This window comes from Rhopalosiphum padi, chromosome 2 (genome assembly GCF_020882245.1).
Source record: "Rhopalosiphum padi isolate XX-2018 chromosome 2, ASM2088224v1, whole genome shotgun sequence".
Lineage (NCBI taxonomy): Eukaryota > Metazoa > Arthropoda > Insecta > Hemiptera > Aphididae > Rhopalosiphum > Rhopalosiphum padi.
The window spans coordinates 8,536,517-8,556,501 of NC_083598.1; the positions used below are offsets into that span (position 1 = coordinate 8,536,517).

The 19,985-nt window shown below is 26.7% G+C and overlaps 4 protein-coding genes across 4 annotated transcripts; 1 reads left to right on the plus strand and 3 right to left on the minus strand.

Annotated features, from left to right (window-relative positions):
* Nucleotides 1–2,703: 2,703 nt before the first annotated feature.
* On the minus strand, nt 2,704–4,701 carry LOC132920153 (uncharacterized). Its single transcript, XM_060982318.1, has 3 exons — nt 4,178–4,701; nt 3,968–4,084; nt 2,704–3,553 (listed from the first exon to the last, which is right to left on the minus strand). The coding sequence occupies exons 1-3, from the start codon at nt 4,460–4,462 to the stop codon at nt 3,275–3,277; spliced, it is 681 nt and encodes a 226-aa protein (XP_060838301.1). The 5' UTR covers nt 4,463–4,701; the 3' UTR covers nt 2,704–3,274.
* Nucleotides 4,702–4,845: 144 nt separating this feature from the next.
* On the minus strand, nt 4,846–9,035 carry LOC132920152 (SH3 domain-containing protein Dlish). The gene is made up of 7 exons (XM_060982317.1): nt 8,735–9,035; nt 8,373–8,590; nt 7,554–7,770; nt 7,333–7,475; nt 6,956–7,145; nt 6,729–6,883; nt 4,846–6,653 (listed from the first exon to the last, which is right to left on the minus strand). Exons 1-7 carry the CDS (start codon nt 8,781–8,783, stop codon nt 6,489–6,491), a joined length of 1,137 nt encoding a protein of 378 aa, XP_060838300.1. The 5' UTR covers nt 8,784–9,035; the 3' UTR covers nt 4,846–6,488.
* Nucleotides 9,036–9,228: 193 nt separating this feature from the next.
* On the plus strand, nt 9,229–10,962 carry LOC132920154 (protein transport protein Sec61 subunit gamma). The gene is made up of 4 exons (XM_060982319.1): nt 9,229–9,390; nt 9,456–9,568; nt 9,635–9,737; nt 10,676–10,962. Exons 2-4 carry the CDS (start codon nt 9,475–9,477, stop codon nt 10,683–10,685), a joined length of 207 nt encoding a protein of 68 aa, XP_060838302.1. The 5' UTR covers nt 9,229–9,390; nt 9,456–9,474; the 3' UTR covers nt 10,686–10,962.
* Nucleotides 10,377–13,736, minus strand: LOC132920151 (CDK5 regulatory subunit-associated protein 3). Its single transcript, XM_060982315.1, has 10 exons — nt 13,479–13,736; nt 13,208–13,382; nt 12,898–13,136; nt 12,533–12,800; nt 12,384–12,475; nt 12,267–12,320; nt 12,051–12,197; nt 11,790–11,983; nt 11,248–11,419; nt 10,377–11,142 (listed from the first exon to the last, which is right to left on the minus strand). The coding sequence occupies exons 1-10, from the start codon at nt 13,479–13,481 to the stop codon at nt 11,068–11,070; spliced, it is 1,419 nt and encodes a 472-aa protein (XP_060838298.1). The 5' UTR covers nt 13,482–13,736; the 3' UTR covers nt 10,377–11,067.
* Between the last annotated feature and the right edge of the window lie 6,249 nt (nt 13,737–19,985).

The following is a 19,985-nucleotide window of genomic DNA, read 5'->3' on the forward strand; positions in this document are numbered from 1 at the left end:
TATGCATCCACGAATAAATACATTAATTGTAATACCGTAACATTTAGAGTTAGAGTCTTAGAATCTGAGATATAATAATTCTTGCGTATAACTTCATCGTAGTTCCCCCAGTCTCCCCTATACCTATACACTGCAATAGTCACTGCTAATTTAATAATATACCTACTTTTAGCTAGGTAATTACAAAATGTACGATAATTTATATGTAATATTTTTATTTCAAGTATCATGAAAAATTTAATAAATTGTATTATAATGATTTTTAATTTTATTTTATTTCAGGCTTAATGTTTGCCTATATGCTAAAAATGTATAGATATATATTCAGATTAATTATAAAAATGTTGATAATGTAGGGAAATTGCAACGGCCGACGATACGACGTATTGCTGTATTAGATTATGTCTTCACTCATCACGCCTCAAAAATCGTTAAAATATTGCATTATAGATATGTTCTGTTATCTAGGTGTATATCAAGTACACATATTAAATTATGCTTCATTTCTGTTGCCAACCGGATTCCCAGTCATATCCCCACTTAATAATACCGTTATAGTGTTGTCAGCTTTAATAAAATATCACTATGCAGATCCAGTTACTCAGTAAATATATACTTATAGATACACAAATATACACTATACACCTGTATGTAATTGAAAATTAGTGTTTAGAACTTGAAAATAAATCATTAAAATATTATAAGCTAAAAGCCATTTTGTGAAACCGGTAAAAAACTTTTATAATTCAGAATTTTCAAACCTATCGAACAATGTTGAGGGAAGGGGCTGTATGAAGATGAAGTTGGCCTCCGGAAATAGTTTTTTAGCTAATATCTAAGTATATATTTACATAAAGTCCATTAGAATTTAAAATGTAGGTGCTATGTTGTTACTATGTAATATGTTGAGTTCACACTAAAATATATAGGTTTTAATGAATACGTGTACCTACTTGCTTAATACTATATATCTACAAATCTACAATACGGGGTGAACTATTCTATTTAACGTAAGACCGCACTTATTATTTCGGAAAATACTAACGTTTTTGAAAATATTTTTTTTACAATTATTTATCAGTATCATTTATAAAGTTCACTCTTTTGAATGACAAATACTATAAATATACATTTATAGTTTCATTTTCATATTCTGAATCAGAATTATTATAGGAGTATTTAGTTCTATAAAAATCAAATTTTGGATAAGTATTATAGGCAGCGGCGTAGCCAAGGGGGGACTAAAGGGACTATAGCCCTACCCCCCATTGGCCGTATTTTTTATATTGTTTTGAAATATTAGATTCTGAACGGAGTGAGGAATGTATTGATTTTACAATAATGTATGTTTTTTTTTTTATTTTTGTGTCTGTCATCAGGTTTTGGAGTAGAAATAATGCTTTGATTTTTGACTTCAGCTCCTCTTTGAAAAAGAAAATTAATGTACTTGGGGAGTCAAAAGTAAAAAATGTCCAGTAGTTTTCAAAAGCCTAAAAAATTAAAGTATAACGGGAATTTTTACGCATAATCAGTTTTCGAAAAAATCGATTTTTTTATTTTACTGTAACTCAAAAACGAATCATTGTAAATACTTGAAATTTTCACCAAGTCTTTATATTAATGTTATCTATTTAAGATTAAATGTTCAAAATATTTTGACTTTTTTTAAGTTTAGAATATAGGCAATTGAAATTATTGATTTTTTGAAGTTTTTTTTAAATGCGAATAAAAACAATTTGGCAATCCAAAAAATCTTTAAATTTAATAGAAGGTTTATTATAAGTTGTACTTATCGTAATAAAAAAAAATCAATATTGTTAGTCACAATTTTTGTTTATAAGCATTTAAAGTTCAAATTTTTACGAAATACGTATGTCAAAATCGCGAAAATTTGCAAGGAATTTTTAAATTGAAAATTCATAACATTTTTGTGATTTATATCTAATTTTAAAAAACTCAATACAAGGTTCTCTATAACATTTTCTTCAAATAACTGTAAAAAAAAAAAAACTCCTGCGTCAATATAGAAAAAAATTTATGAGCTTATGAAATTTATTTTTTTACAAAATCAAGTAAAATAATGATATATTACAATTTAAATATAAGTAATACTACTATAATATATCCTACTATTATCCTAGACTGACAAATCATCTCCATTCAGAATCGTTTTTCGTATACAATGATACCTGCCATGTGTTCAAATTTAACACATCTATTAAAGTGACTTACTCTCCATCTCTACTATACAGCAGAGCGACAACCAATTGCCCACCTTTTTTAAATTTAAATATGGAAATTGTCTTACAAATTGTAATTATTTAAAATATTAAATAACTAAAGGCAAATCAACATCAATATGTTATCAGTATTTTTGTTGTTGTTTTTGATTTTCAATTACAAGTTAAAATTATTCCCCCCCCCCCACCCAATAAAAAAAATCCTGGCTACGCCTCTGGTTATAGGTACTTATTGTAACAGTTATAACTCGTAACTAATGAACTACTGAGTACTGATCATAAAATGAGTTTATATGTAACCGAAATACTCCTGCAATTAATTTCAATTTTGGAATAAGGAATTAAAAACGTATAATATTGTCTTTACAAAAATGATTGTCTGGCATTAAATGAATCAACTATAATATTACAAGAATTATAATTTATGATTAAAAAACTATATGCGTATAGCTCGTAACCTAACCGCTATTTAGGCAACAACGTACCTATACACGTCCTATTGACACACTTGTTAATTATATTATTATATACTTAATACTTATACATAGAATATAAACAAAGCAATACACCATGCCATATTAAGAATTATCTACACTTAAATTTACGGCATTGTAAAATTATAACTATAATAAAGCCAGAAAGCCTATAAAGGCTTTAAACTAAACAATTTTTATGATTTTTTTCACCATCATCATATTTGCCACATCCCCGGAAATATTATAAGATATACTATATTCTATAACACTTACTACCTATCTTAACATAATTTATATAATTAGGTATCAAATTAAAATTAATTTAAAATGTTCTGTCCAAAGCAATTACCTATTCCTCTCAAAACACGCCGTTGTATATTATTATAGATAGAAGTATAAAAATATAGAATACAGATATTTATACACAGTAAAATAGTTATTATTTAATATATTACGATCAATAATATTTTTGTAAAGTAAAACGCTAAAAACCGGATTTTGAACAGAAATGTCACCACGTAGACACTAGACAATATTACTTATAATATGTGATTCGCATCACCTAAACGAATTCAATTTAATAATTTTCACACAGTCGTTATGTTTTTCAACGCAATGCTTCGCATTCCCTTTGACTCGCTGCCAGTCAGACACATTCCATGAAAGCCATTTGTGAGACGGACCGCGTCTACTCTCCTTTACCTGACGCTGCATATGGTGTATGATTGGTGACAGGCGACAAAGAAGCAATTGAACACACGGCAAGCCAGACGCCAACTGTTCGATCAACAGATCTGGTAACATTTCGTTTGTTGCATCATCCATCATCGATTTGATCTGAAATCGAGTTAAATATATTACAGGTATCTACAACATACAGGCGCAACTGGAAACAAAATATTGGAGCTGTTGAAGGGATCAGAGTTATGAAATTTTTAAAAAGCTGACTAGCTGAGACCAGCCTTTAAATATTTGTGTATAATTATTAATCAATTAAACATTTGTAACCATTTGGGAAACTCGGGGGCAGGCGCGCAGCCAAGGGGCGAGGGGGTGTTACAGGTGTAGTAACAACATTAATTTTGTCATTTAATTTTGAATAACACCCCTTTGAAATTCCTAGCTACGCGCCTGCTTGGGGGTACTACCATACCTAGTTGCGCCACTTAATGCTACTACAATAGAACAGATTTAATATATTGGTTACAATTTTGTAGTAAAAGTGAAAATAATAAGTTATAGTGTTCATACATATGGATTATTCATAATCCAGTCGATTGGACGGCCATCGGGAAAAATCTTCATTTTTTGGCTAGTAGCAGTAGTAGCTCTATAGTTGGTTGTTCCGTAATCAGAAACAGTTAAAACCTAAATAATCATTATATATAATGTATAAATATTATATTTGTATAAAAAACTATTGTCATTCCATATAATCCATAACACATAAAGATAACTTACAATTTGTGTCAGAAGCACCAATCCGTTTACTATAATAGTTTTTAGAGCATTGGAGCCATATCCGATAACTCCTGAAGCTGCACGAATCAACAGAGTTAACATGTTAGATTTTGTTTCAACTTTATTATCAACAATTGATCGACCCACTAGGTTAGCCACAAGTACAGACATTTGTTTCCAATCTTGACACTTATCTATGTTTTTATTTGAAGACAAACATTGAAATTCACTGACTGTACATTTGAGGATAATTAATAAGACACACGTTTTAAATAAAAATTGCATAATATATTCTTGCAATTATTTTAGTAAATTTCAATAAAAAAAAACTCAAGTATCTGAAAATTATATTAAAAGCATAAAAAATACAACTCTGACCATATGTCAATGCATAAATGAGGAATACTGTACATTTCTAGCTATTTGTTACATCCAATTATTTAAATCACCAAACCATATGAACAGTTATAATTCATAAAATATTTAACACTGTCAACTAATTATGATGTTCTTAAGTTCATAACACTATTTATTAAAAAAATAAATACAAATAATTTTTACATAGTTTTTGTTCTTGACAACTGTAATAATTTTTTTGGTTTAATAATAAAATAAATATTTAAAAATACATTCATTCCTGAAATGTACTATAAAAATAAAATTGCAAATTAATGTCAATAATATTTATTGTATACATTTAATGTGTATCAAAATATAATATAATATAAAAGTGATTTAGAGCAATACAGTCTTAATAAACTATTAAAGTACAATGGCAGTATGGCACAATATCAAAATGGACGGATTTGAACATATTAACCACTATTTTTTGTCTTATAAAATCGATTGTTGTGGACTATAAATCATCACAGATACATTTATTTATTTATACATTAAAAACAGTTAAAAATACTTTTAACCAGATAATTGATACAAATTAAGCAATGAAGTAATACAAAATTGGTTATACATATTATAATACTTAGTTTTTTATAATATATAACATAAAAAGCTTATAACTATTAATCCTATTGAATGGCATAATACAATAAATGTTTCCAACATTGACTTCATACAAAAACGGTTGTAATCATTAGAAAACCTATATTCAAACTAAAAATATACATAATTATTTTGTTAACAAAGTGAAAAAATATCAAGTGATATATAGTTATTTAAGATCTTGTTGCACAAAAATATAATAAATAAATGTATTGTTATTACTTTCTATAATTTTGATTTAACAATAAAATATCACATTAAAAATTATTAAGTATTTTTTTTATACAACTTAGTTAGTAAAATATTATTTTTGATTCTACAAAATTATAATTTTTTTCATTTAAAGTGCATTATTATTACAAAAATAATGTAATAAGTATGCACCATCTTATTTGAATAATAATTTCTCTAATAGAAATGTTGAAATTAAAAATATAATAGAAGTAAAAACTTTATAGTATTATTAAACATTTTAAATTCAGCTAAGAATTTTCAATTAATAAAACTAGCACATAGACTATAAAAAATGAAAAACATACAAATACAACTTTTGTTTTAGTTTTTTAAGACATTTAAGTCTCTTATGTATTTTTAGATAGTAAAATTCTGATAACTCAAATCTTGTCGAGATAACTTTTGATAACCTAAATAATAAGTCTTCAAAAAATCTTTTACACCGCAATTAGGAAAGAATATAGAAGGTTTCTGTATTCTGACCTTTTTTATTGATATATTTCATCGTTTAACTTCAACTACCATTACATTATATAATTTTTAATCACAAATGATTTTAAATAAAGGGAAGTGAAGTTTTGTGGATATTGCTTATTAACCATTTCCCTTAATCTACTTATTATATAAGTCAAAGTTAGAGCATATTATTCAAGTGTCATTTACAAGGGTAATTTAAAGTTTAAGTTACTCATTAAGATAAGATTAACAATATTTTAAATAATTTTAGTTTTATACATAACCTTTTTAAGGATTTAACTTTAAGTCTTATTTTTATTATTCATATCAATAAAACAAATCAGATTCATACTTTATAATGTTACTATTATAAAAATTTAAGTATTCTATTATTATTATAAAACTATATTAATTTGTCTAAATATTTATCATTACCAATCCCATTATCCTACAAAATATCACAGTTATTAGTTTTGAAAGATCATCGAAGGTATAAGAAGAATAGTAAACAGAAATAAAGGAGTTATGATCAGCTTACATAATATTATTGGGCTCTTATTTGATACTTAAAATAGTACTTTTATACAGAAATTATCCAACAATATCAGCTGTAATATATTTACAAACTGGTCATAGCAGGTGGATGAGCATATGCTTTAGGTATGAAACCATATTTTCTTGTTTTGGGAGCATAGGTCCATAACCACCCTTCAACCATTTGATTGTCAAGATCTGCATATATCCATTCACCACGCTTAACTGACAAATCATCTGGGGCTTGAGGCTATGAAAAATTAATAAATTGATAAGAATTGAGCAAACCAAATGTTAGTTTAAAAATAAATGAATTAAAACATACCTTATAATCATAAAGCATTACCATTTCAGTACCATGAATTGCTGGATCATCATCAGCCACGCAAGAGTTTTTACGAGGCCGTGCTCGTGTAACCGGAGGTAGTCCCGTATTAGTAGTACCAGCACATTGATTATTATTCATTTGATTTATATGCCCTATTCAACATGACTATTATAATATTGCAACACGATAAATCATAATTCATTAACATTATTTAAATTATGTACCTTGTATTATATCAGCTGGATATACAAACCCACTAGGAACAAAACCTTCCTGTCCATCACTGCGAATAATCCAATACCAATCAGGGTCTTCTCTGTTTAATACAGTCACAAATTCACCTCTCTCGACACTTACATCATTTTCATCTCTTGCTATGAAAGTGTATAACACAATGTAACGCCCTGCAGGATCCTAAATATTTGTTAAAGAAAGTATATCATATTTAATTTAATTTAATTATAAAAAATTAATGTAATAATAATTTTTGTATTTCACAGTAATACCATGTTACAAATAATTGCATTCTTAGATCTACTCATTTCTAAATGATCAAAGATTATTTTAATACTTAAATTAAAATAGATTATATTTAAGTTACTTTAAAAAATGGTCGAATCTCAGGATGTGAAGATGCACTTAATAAAGATGCTCTAGAGCTACTAATATTCTGTTTATTTTGATTTTTATGATCTTGAGTTTTATTTCCAAAACTTTCACAATCAGATAAATCACCACAATTGCCTAATAAAACAATTAAATAAGTATGAAAATAATAAATTATGTCTTAAAAATAATATTTTAAATGTCAATTACACAAACCATGTTTTTGTTGCTCATTGATTTCAACTTCAATAACAGTTTCAGTTGGCGTAGCAGCTGGCGCACGTGGTAATTTCTTTTTGACATTATTTAAAGCTATTTCACCAAGTTGTGAATTATAAGGTGTACAGTACGAATGAGGTATAAATCCTTCTTGACGACTGTCTTCAGCAATTACATATACCCAGTCATTCTCTCGGTATAGAATGTTAACCACCTAGAAAATAATAAATAATTTTTGTTTAAAGAAAGGATGAAAAAATGATTATAAATTTATAACATTTTACTACATAATATTTTAAATAAAAATTAAAAAAATATTGTTTATTAGTTATTTATACCTATTTGAGTAACATTTGAATATTTTAGTTAAAAATAGAGAAATAGTATATATTATAATTTAAAACAACTAAATCAAAAATATTAAAGGTATAAGAAAATTTTTTTATTATTATAAAAATAAATAAATATATAACTAATACAATTAATATGTTATTCTAATAAACATAATTAAACATTAAAATGTTTTTATAAAAATAAAAAGATAATATTTCAAATCTAAAATGAGTAAGTAGTTCACTAATGTGATCAGGAAAATGATTAAACTAATTAAGTATTTAGTTACTATAATTATTTAAGCTAGTGCTACCTACTTACTTCATAAATCAGAAACGCAGAGTATTTAATCTTTATTAACTAACTTAATACTTTTTAACTTATTAAAAACTAAAATGTAGTTATTGGTCCTCAAATATTAATATATTATTTGTAGTAAATATACAATTAACATCATAATACTTGTACAGTTAATATTCTTACCTGGCCTCGTTTCACAGTCAGCTCATCATCTACACAAGGTGTAAAATCGTGAAGTACAACCATTTTGCTATCAGGCGACAAACCATTTTCTTTCTCGATCCCGACACGTACTAGTGTTTCTATGGATGCACTACCAGTAATACGTCCCATGCCGGGAACCGGTCCATTAGCATTGGTTCCTCGTAACACCTCTTTGTCCAAGTCACTAGTAGAGCCACCTGCAAACAGCAATTAAAACACATATACATAAATATACTAAGAAAAATAAGCCAAAGGGCCCCAGTGAAAAGGATTAATTATGTTGTAGGTGGTGGTGGTGTAGAAAGGGTAGGATGGGTAAGTATTGTTCATCACCATCATACTTTTTTTCTTCTTGCCTCGGCGTATTCTCACGGGACACAGAAAAGCCATTATTGTTTATTGGCCACCACGCATGCTAATCGTGTACGGATTTATCGTGTAGTTGATCTCCTGAGATGTAAATCTGTTTTTCCGGCTCAGGAAAACCATATAAACACGGAAGAAAACGCAGAGCAGAAGCTTAACCAGCCAACTGGTGTCAATTATTTATTGACAATCAATCATCATTATTATTATCCGAAGGCGGCGGCGGCGGTGGCGGTCGAACAGGTTTCCGGAATGGTGATAATTATTAGTATGACCTGGGAATTGAAAGAGCTTAAGCTGCTGGTACAGCTGGACGGCGTATCAGCATTCAGCACTTATGTACGCCCCAAGGATGTTACGAACGCTTAGCCGCCAATTACATATAAGTAGTCTTTGGTTTTTAGTGTTCCAACGCTAACGATGACGTTGCATCGATCTTATGTTTACGTACACCGTTATTGATAAGAACAATCAAAACGTGTCACTACTCATTAATAAGTAAAATCCAACGAGTAATGTGAAACGATCAACGTAGCACATATTACATTGTAAACTCTTCGTGAAACGACCCCATTTATTCACATTTCACTTCTAGAATTCTCTTAGTTACTGTCACTTGCCGTTCTCATAAGTATACTAAACGCAGGTATATGATTGTTGTCCAGTATACTAACAGAAGTTTTGTTTAATTCACAGAGTACACGCAGAAAAAAATATGGATCAAGTTACAAAAGTGTTGGAACCCGGACGTCAGTTTTCCAAAGACTCAGTTAGACTGGTAAAAAGATGTACTAAACCTGACCGAAAAGGTAAAGGCGATTTTTATTCCATTCAATTGCTCTTAGTGCTTTACGTAACTAACTTTTATTTTACAGAGTTTCAAAAAATTGCAATTGCTACGGCCATTGGTTTTTGTATTATGGGTTTCATCGGTTTCTTTGTTAAACTTATTCACATACCCATCAACAATATCATTGTGTAAGTACTACTTCAAAGAATTATTCACAGTTAATTTTACATTATTATGGGTTTTTCTATTATTAAGTTAAAAAAAGCTCGCATACCTGTGATAATTTGTTATTGACCATTTGATTTCATTTAGATAATGAAAATTCCCTACAATATCGAATAGTAAAATAATGTTATTCAATATCTGCATGGGTCTTATTTGTTTTACTTATGTACAACATAATAAGTTTGCGTTCAGTAGAAATTCATTTTTTGTTATTAATTCAAATTTTATATTGACCTATTATTAAATTTAAATGTGAGAATATTATCAATGTTCTCTTTGTTTTTTTATATCTAAGTGAATTTATAAAATGTAAAGTATTAAACTGCTTTACTTTAAAATTGAAATCCAAAAAAAAGAATTATTCTAACTTTAAATTTATAGGCTAATTAAAACTAACACAAACTAAATTTTACTGAAGACTGACTCAGATTTATTAAGCTGTACGTTTGGAAGATTGAAACAATATATGTGTGTATCACATGCTCTTAATATGTATTTGTATAATAAACATGAATTAGATAGGATCATATTAAGATTTTCTCACATTTTTAGGAATTATATATATTTATATTGTTTACAATTATCAATAAATTAGAACTAGATTTGTATTATAAACCAATGTATTTATTTTTAATGAACTATCAATTAATTATTAACTAGTTTAAATCATAATTATAATTTACCCAACTTAATTTAAATTATTAGTCTGAAAATAGAGAAAAGCGAGGAATAATTTTATTTTAATGAATGCATGAAAATTAAAAATAAATAGGTATACTAACAAAGATGTTATAAATAATTATTTATTTGTTTTAGTTGTAATATATGTTAATAAAAATTATAAATATTAATATAATATTTATTACATTTCATTAATTGTTTTTTAAAATTTTTTTTACAGAGGATCATGAAGTATTAACAATTCAACTTCTCTATTTCCTGAAAACAACCCTTTTTTGATGATAAGATGTGTATAGTTCACAATTTTGTTTTTATACTGTGTATTAAATATTTGTGAACATCATTTGTGTTTCCCTTGTTCATTTTAGTACATAGAATTTATATATTTATTTAATGTTTCTAAATATGAATTTTAGCATAATTTATAATAATGTAATTGGCATGTAAAAATAAAATACTTTATTATGAACAATAAAATTTAAAAAAAAAAACATTTTCCCACTTAAATTTGTCTTACTAATTGTATAATGTAAATAGCTAAACGCTAAATAAACCATGCGTGTAACATGCATCACTTTACAACTTGCAGTTGTTTTAGTGACTTAATTATTATTAAGAACCAAATATTGAAGTTCCGATTATGTACACTGGACGGTTTTTATACTTCTTTGATATATCAAATTCAATCTGAAATAAGCATATAAAGAATAAATAATTCAAAAATAACTGAAGATTATAATATGGTAAAACAAATTGTTAAAGAAATAACAATTTATTTTTACTAAAAATTACTTCAGTTATTAGTTGTTTGTTTTTTTGTTGAATCAACTTCAGCTTTGGAACCAGTTGATCATATTCTTCAGCCAACTCTTTTTTTTTATTAGAAACGGCAATTTGAGAATTTATCATTTTTTCAATATTGCTGACTTTTTGAAGAAACATTGATTCTAGTTTATTAAGATATCTGATGGCATAAAATAAATGATTATATATATTAAAATCAAATACATAGCATAAAAAACAGGACCATACTTAATAATTTCCTATCTATAGGGGGAAGAAAATAAATTGAATTAATTTAAAAATAACTACTAATATTATACTAAAAAATAATGAAAATAAAAAATTTTAATTTTATTTTCTTCCTTGATTGACTGGAAATTTTTTTATTACATCATTGTAATAATAAATTAATGATAAGGTTAAATCACTTGATGTTTATTTGACTAAGTCATTTATGCTAATAAGATAACATTATTAAGAAAATTGCTACTCGAGGGCAAAAACGCACCACACAAATATAGCCTTAGTGGTAGATAATACATTAAATTTACCTTGGTGAATGTTTAATTTGCTGCAAATGTTGCACAACTGGATCATTAAGCTTTTGTTTCACTACTTTTATAACGTCCAACATAGACGCAATCTCAGGTTTAGATTCGTTAATTTCTCCACCAGAATGGACTGATAATGCAGAGTTTGTTTCATTTGATAATTCAAGCAATCGCATACTTAAAAATGATTCTAACTATAATACAATAGTATTAATATAATCCTATTACATGATAAAATTTTTTTAATTTGTGGTATCTTACTTCTAAAATATCATTCATAAATTCATTTTTTGTTTTAAAATTATCTAACAAAGTCAAAGCTTCATTGCCTCTGGCAATACTACCATCAGCTTGTAAATTTTCAACTACTATTCCACTTTCTTCTAGAGAAATACCATAATCAATATCCTAAATACACAAAAATTAAATATAATTTTTAAAAAGTTATGAAAAAATTAATTCATACAAATTGCAAACCTCAGATGGGTTCTCTAAGTCACCCCAATCGATTTCTTCATCAGCAGTTGTATCCTATAAATTCAATAATCTTAAAACCTTAATTCTTAATTTTTACACAAGCACAAGATTGCATACTTTAATATCTTCTTCGATTGTTAATACAGATTCTTCAATCTTACTTGGTTTTTCTCCATATAAATATTCATAATACGTAGTATTACCATTGTCTGAAAGTATAAACTATTAGATCACAATCAAACAATTAAAAAGAAAACAATAATTACTCAAAATATATTGAAGCATTGTTAAATTAATGTCTGAACCTAGAATATTTGCTACAAATAAAGAAAAATATGTATTGGCTTTCTTTAAATTTTTTACATGTTCCATAACATCATCGTAAACTTTTTGAAGTTCACATAGCCGTCCTATAAGAGTACGTTTAAAACTGCAGTTGTCATCAACAATAGAGAACTGTTTCCGCAATGTTTCCAAATCTTTTTTACATGTTTGAATAGATTTAGTGTAATCTTCAATCTTTTTATCACAATCCTATATGATATCCATAAATATAAAAATAAAATAATTAACTTGTTACTTAAAAACATTAAAATATCATATTGATAATTGCAAAATTGTAATTATTTACAGTTTGTCCAGACTGTAATTTAACTATTTGCTTCTTGACTGCAGGTATATGATATTTGATGTTTTGTACAAGAAGATCACAAGCCTCAGCCAGATAAACATTGTCTTTTAAATACAATTTTTCGATTTCTAACCAATCTTTCATCCTCTGTGAGCCATATGAGCCAAACAAATTTTTTGTATCTGCTTCAGTTTCTCTTAATATTTCAATTATACGTTTACAATAGAAATAATTAATATCTAAAAAAAATAATAACAGAATTTATAAATAATTACCTAAGATTTACAAAAATCTCAGTTTAAGTACTTACATGCCCCGGACAACAATTGTACAATCTCATTGTTTTCGGGCATATCTTGTATAGCTACATTGATTTTCTGTCTTATGGGTTGTATATGTGAATGCCAATCTTTTTTACAGTGTTTTCTGCTCATTAGCCATTCACTTAGTTTTTGAGCATGGATTTCAATTGGAATATTACTATCCTAATTGTACATAAAATAAGTATGTAATTAATTCAAAGCTTAGTAAGTAGGTCCAAAAACAATTGTTAACTATAATTTTAAAATTTGTTCACTCACCATATTTTCTGAGTTTAAAAACAACAATAGTATTTAATTATTTCAAGTTTGTAGGTCAAATTGTAAAATGAAAGGAGTAAGGACTAGAATAATTTATGATAACGTTTCAAAACTCAGACCACAAATGGATTAAATTTAAGATATACTTCCATTTGCCATCTGATACAAGTGGTGAACACTGAACTGCTGACTTGTCAGAGGCTCAGTGAGCAGTGAGCTAGTGAGCACGATTTAAGATACTATCTTAAATCGTGGCAGTGTGTCATAGAGTGTTGTCAGCACAAGATTTCTTATCAGTATTACTACATCGGTGAACGGTCACATAGATCCCTCGACAGCTAGATCTCGGTGACTAACTGACGCAAGAGGATCCAATTGATGCGAGATTAAAATGACGCATAAGGATCTAATTGACGGGGGATTAAAATAATCATAAGGATTTTACAAATTAATCAATTTTGTAATTAGTATTATTAATTTTTAATTATCATTTACGTTATTACATCGTAGTAACACTAGTATAACAGTTGTTATCTAGCATAATCCATATAACTTTTGTTTAATAGACAATTAAAAAATATTTTCTATTATAACCTAATGTTTTAATAATACACGCATAAATTATTTCATAAATAAAGCTTTCATAATGTTAGGTTTCGTTTATACATCTATTACAAAATTAAAATGTAGTAACTGAAGTTACTGAACATTTCAATTCTCAGTTAAAATAGCCATAACTCATGTCTGGTCACCATCTTATGTTTTTTTTATATTAATCAGAATAGTACCTATATAGTAACTATTAATACAACTATATAACTATAGCTACTATTATATAATTATTATTGCTTAAAAGTTTTAACTTAATTCATATTCTCACTCCCAGTCTCAGAGGTTAGTCGTAAGTCCAGTGGCGCCGATCTATATTTCATGTTAGGGGAAAAAATGCTGGTGTTAGACCCACCTACTAAAAAAATGTTTAGTTAGTTACGTTCGAATGGTACTATATTTATTTCTAACTATATACATACAAGATACTGCATAACAAACTATTTTTGATTATCACCCACCCACGCATAAATATTTCTGGGGAATTTTCTCCAGTTCATACTCGTGTTCGGCGCTACTGTTAGTACATATACCAAACTTGAATATTGACAAAACTGTATATTTTAACGAAAAATAACGATTATATAGGTATAATTATCTACTTTGTTTTAAGTTATTACAAAAATATTATTTAAAGACACCAATTCGTGTATTATTATTTAACACTAATAGAGAAGTATTCAAAATATTATAATGTAGATTAGATTTAAACTGTTTATGCCATAAATTTATTAACACCTGCAGTGGCGGCTCGTCAGGAGTCTTTGAGATGGCGGACTCACCATAAAAAAACGGTAGTAAACCAATAAAAAAGTTTGAAGAAAATTGTAGTACCTATAATTTAATATTTTTTTCTATTTGGAAAATAATTATGATGGTTTTCGATATTAATATTGATTATTGATAATATTATAATATTTTTACATTAATAATGAGAAGACGGGTGTCATTCAATAATAATACGGGCGAAAAATATCGATAACAACAACTAATTTATGCGATGCCAATGGCAGAAACTTTGAAAGAGTCTAGTCTCAATGTCCTGCACAACATTTATACAATATCTACCCCGCCCTCCGCCTTGCATATAAAATTTGTATAAGTACACAATTGAGTCTCTCGAACGGCAGACTCCGAATAAATTTAAATGTCTGGCTAATAATAATATTACAACATAATAATACAGTATATAATCTATGGATATGGATCTATCATTAATATTAATCTATCATCTATGGTAATCATCAATCTTCGCTGTTCGTCGGAGACGATTGACGGTTGTAATAATTTTAACGGAGAAAAAAATAGACGTACAAATCGTTAAACCGTACTTTAATATATATAATATTTTACACGCATATGCCGTTCTGTTCAGCTTATTTTTATGAAATATCTCAATATATCTGCAATTCGAAACGTGGTAAAGACGGTCGAGGAAAGGTGTTCCAGGGTCGGCGATGTGGTTACTGAACGTGTGGACATTAAATATGACACAACTAAGTTTCACAAAAAAAATCGACGTTTACGTGAGTTTAATTTTCTATACTTTTAGAGCTTTAATTTACTTTTTTAGACATAAAATAAATACATACTTATTGCACCGGACAATCTGCTACACGCCGGGTGACGTATACGTATGCATATTTTATTCCCGAACGCACGGTGCATAAAATACGCGAGACCAAAAATACATAATCGTCATATTAATATATTACAAGACCCATTTTATATAATAACTTATATTTATATTAATTGTATGAATAGCATTTTTCATTTTTAACTGGCCGAGTACTTGACTAATATAAGTTTTTTTTATCCCTAACAAAAATAAAAAGTTTTCTGAAAAGACGCATTAATATTTTTTTTATAATTGTCTGAATTTTGAATTTTTATGACATTATTAGATATTCATTTCATATTTCTGTGATAACTATTTCTGCTCAACCGATTTTTGTTTTTTTGTAGTAATTTAAAAACGAATAACTGTAGTTATTTGAAAATTTCACCAAATGTTAATGTTTGCATTTCTTATACATGTTATAATTTTCAAAATATTTTTATCATACACTTATAATAAAAAATAACAATAGCATAATACCATAAATAGATGCATTTATTATATATAGATATATAAATATCGCAAATTATCTGAGCATATTAGTTAAAACGTATCGATTAATTTTAAAAACAGTAAAAATAGTATGAGTATGTATTATTCCTAAACAGGACGGTACCGAAACGGAAATGATATGTGACTACTATACGTGTATAACGAGTTGAATGTGAATAACTGTTTGTATTTAGAAATTAATTTTATTAATTTTATAAGTCCTTATTTATTATATGTAATAGATTATAATCCTTTAACTATTTAGTATGTAATATCAGTTTAATGATTAAACTTTTAAATATTTTTAAAATTATTAATCATTTAGTTCTGGCAGTTCTGCCAAACCGTATAAAACCGTTAATAACCGTTATAAAATTATAATTTAAAAAAAAATTCAGGATAATATACAATTATTATGATTTTACGTATGAAATTAATTAGATACCAAAAGTTTCGTAGGCAAGAATAATGAATCCTATAAAATCACAGAGTTCTATAAAAAAAAAATTATTATTATATTTATCATCCATGGCAAACAACAATCGTTGTCATTTGTAGAAGACGATTAACAATTCTAATAATTTTATTGAACAGTCGTCAAACAACATCCATGTACATAACAAGTACTCTCATTTTCATAAAATATTTCAATAATTCCATTCCGAAACGTAAAGAAGACAAATGAAGAAATAAACTAGATATTTCTTAGGTGGCTGTGCACGTTTGAACTTTTATGGCACAGCTTGATTTCGCCGAAAAGCGTCGAAGGATACTTACGTAGGTTAATTTTCCTATAATTTTAGGGTAGTAATAAATTTCATTTTTATACTTTAAATAAATATTTATTGACTTGTAAAAGCTGCCACCCCGATTACTTAGAACTATATTTTATTTCCGATAGCCGACAACCGGCGGGTTATTGTATACGACCCGTTTTAAATTCTTAAACAATGAAATCTTTTTTTTAATATTTTATTATTTTAAAGTTCTAGATAATATTTTTTTCATAGTAAATAATTTAAGAAAATAAAATTTTTATTTTTGTCTGGTCCGCAAACTGTTTTTAATTTGTGAATATGGCATGAGAGTTCTAAAAGGTTAAAGTTAAAAAATAGCCAAGAATAAAATAAATTCGTAATTATACCTTGGATCTATTGACGTAGCAATGAATCTATATTAATTTTAAAATTATTTAGTTTTTTTTTTATCTGTTATGAATTCTTGTAGCAAATATGATATATTTAGTACTTTGGGTGATTAATAGTAAAATAACATAAAAAAAGTTTAGATCTTGTCATAATATCGGAAAAACTGAAATCATTACGCTATATACTTGTATAATTTCAACAAAATTAATTCATTTACTAAGTTTTAATTCAAAAATTCTAATCATAGAATGTTGAACATTTTACCAACTGTCTACAATTCTACATTATGATTTCCTATACATTGTATAATTATAAAAACATTTTAACAATTTTAAATAATTAATTTTTTTTTTTTTTTTTAAGCCGATATAAATTATTGATATCAAATATGATTTAAAATGTAATACAATGTTCCTCATCAGTCACTAAATTACTGCAATAAAAAATGTATTGTCACGATATTATATTTTTATAAACGTTTAAAATCAAAATTTTGTCTAAATCTATACAATTTTTAAATTATTTTTTCATCAGATATTTACATAATATTGTCTTTTTATATACAAATTTAATATACTAATTCTCATTAGTTTTTTTTAAATATAACAAATATAAAAGGTTTACTGGAAAGTCACATTATTTTTTATGACTATTTGAAGTTCAGTATTATACTTATAACTTATTAAATGTTTATTATACACCCACCCTAAAAATAAATATTTTTTCTCAAATAATTTTTATATTTTGTTATAGTTCAAAAACGAATAATCTTAGATACTTAAAACTTTAATTAAATTTTTATGAGAGTATTTCTTACAAATGGTATTTTTTCAAAATATTTTGAAATTATGTATATTTACAATATTTTGTTATTATTTAAAACATTATTTGTAGGGACATAAAAGTTTTTTGTACATGTTATACTATACGTACACAATGATATTTTTTACATACGTAGATTAATCTTAAGATATTTATTCAAATTATTTTACGAAAGGGTTGTACCTATTAACTCAAAAGTATATAACAAGAATATAATACGGTATAAATTATATTTATTATTTATAGAATATTATAATAATAATTATGATAAATGCAATGTTTACGGAAAAAATGTAGCTTGTCAAACTTTACACAAAAAAAAAATACTTAGCAATATCAAACAACATATAATATTATAAGTCATAATACATCAAAATTATACTTATTAATGAAGGTTGATTGACTGTCTCTTTCAAATTCAAATTTCACACACTAATTACAGTAATAAACTTAATCACTAATGTATAAAGCAACACTATAATAATTACTTCTTTATCTTTAATTTAATGTAATATTTGATTATTTTGTAAAATGGTACTGAAAATTGAATTCCTCAAAGCATTGACTAGGTACTATTTGTTACATAAAACCATAATAAAGGAAATATATGAATTTGTTTCTATTATGATAGGTGTCTTCAGATATATATATATGTAAGTTTACATGTAAGAATAAGTTAAAGCACTGCGCGATTAAAACCAAAAAAATGCAGAAATAATAACTCAGAAACATAACGATATTGATCATAATTCTTTTTTTTAAATATATATAATAATATAATTATTTTTGTTTAGTTCACTATTTTTATAGATTAAATTAAATAATTTGTAATCATCTTCATTAGAATAAAATATTAATACTTTGCAATATCTATAAAGATTTGGTCTATAGTTTATATGTTTCAATTTTACGTTAATATGTCAAACAGCTAAAATAGAAAAATAGATCGTATAATATCACAAAGAGTTCTATAAAAAATGGTTTTTTTTCAGATAATATACTGTACTACGGTTTTAGGTGTTCTTTTTATTTTAATAATACGTTGATAAATTACCAATTTTTTCAATTTTGTTTTGTTATCACAAAGCTAGTTCGTCTTTGTGTATGTTTAAATTTATATTTTTTTATATTTATTGTGCTGTTTAACTTTCTTATAAAAGAGATTGAGAAATTAAAAAGGTGGCCACCGAACAGAAAGTTAAACTGCAATATACTATAATCTTTTTAGTTCATGTTTACATTTTTAACTGATAAATTATGAATATAAAATTTCAAATTAATTTAAATTCAAAAATAAAAGAACACCAACATAGATTTCTTAAACATTAAAATTTTACTATAAATTTAAATTACATTTAATCAGCACATTAGTTGAAGTTTTATAGGAACCGAACATTTGGCTGGATCACCGATCATGGACTACCCACCGACGGAGAATTTGTCATTGAGCTGAAGGAAAATGTGTCAGCACTCGGCTTCGTTTCAACCCGGAGGAAGATTGGCAGCATCAATAAGAAGCTCATCTTAATTTAGTTGTCCCCCCTTTACGCATTAGCGCTCATCTCTCATCCACTCATCCAACACATTGACTATCGCCGGCCGGCAACACACATATAATATACACATTACCCGTTTTATATTATATAGTATTATTAATATCCACATAATTTAAGTTATTATATATTTTTTTTTATTATTTGAATGCATTCATATGATCAGTGGCGTATTTAGGAAATTTAGGATAAGGGCAACACATATTTTGCCGCCTCCCCCCCCATTAAAAAAAAATTTAAAAACTTCTACGCCGCGCAATAGTGG

Coding starts and splice junctions, on each gene's coding strand:
- LOC132920151 (XM_060982315.1), bottom strand. Junction 12,321..12,383: donor CAATCGAAGAAGATATTAAA/GTATGCAATCTT, acceptor TTGAATTTATAG/GATACAACTGCTGATGAAGA. Junction 12,198..12,266: donor ACTTAGAGAACCCATCTGAG/GTTTGCAATTTG, acceptor TTGTGTATTTAG/GATATTGATTATGGTATTTC.
- LOC132920152 (XM_060982317.1), bottom strand. CDS start 8,783: ATGGCTTTTCTGTGTCCCGTGAGAATACGCCGAGGCAAGAAGAAAAAA. Junction 7,771..8,372: donor TGACTGTGAAACGAGGCCAG/GTAAGAATATTA, acceptor ATTATTTTCTAG/GTGGTTAACATTCTATACCG. Junction 6,884..6,955: donor TCCAGCTGATATAATACAAG/GTACATAATTTA, acceptor CATGTTGAATAG/GGCATATAAATCAAATGAAT.
- LOC132920154 (XM_060982319.1), top strand. CDS start 9,475: ATGGATCAAGTTACAAAAGTGTTGGAACCCGGACGTCAGTTTTCCAAA. Junction 9,569..9,634: donor TACTAAACCTGACCGAAAAG/GTAAAGGCGATT, acceptor TTTATTTTACAG/AGTTTCAAAAAATTGCAATT.
- LOC132920153 (XM_060982318.1), bottom strand. CDS start 4,462: ATGCAATTTTTATTTAAAACGTGTGTCTTATTAATTATCCTCAAATGT. Junction 4,085..4,177: donor TGGTGCTTCTGACACAAATT/GTAAGTTATCTT, acceptor ATGATTATTTAG/GTTTTAACTGTTTCTGATTA. Junction 3,554..3,967: donor GGATTATGAATAATCCATAT/GTATGAACACTA, acceptor ACTCGATTTCAG/ATCAAATCGATGATGGATGA.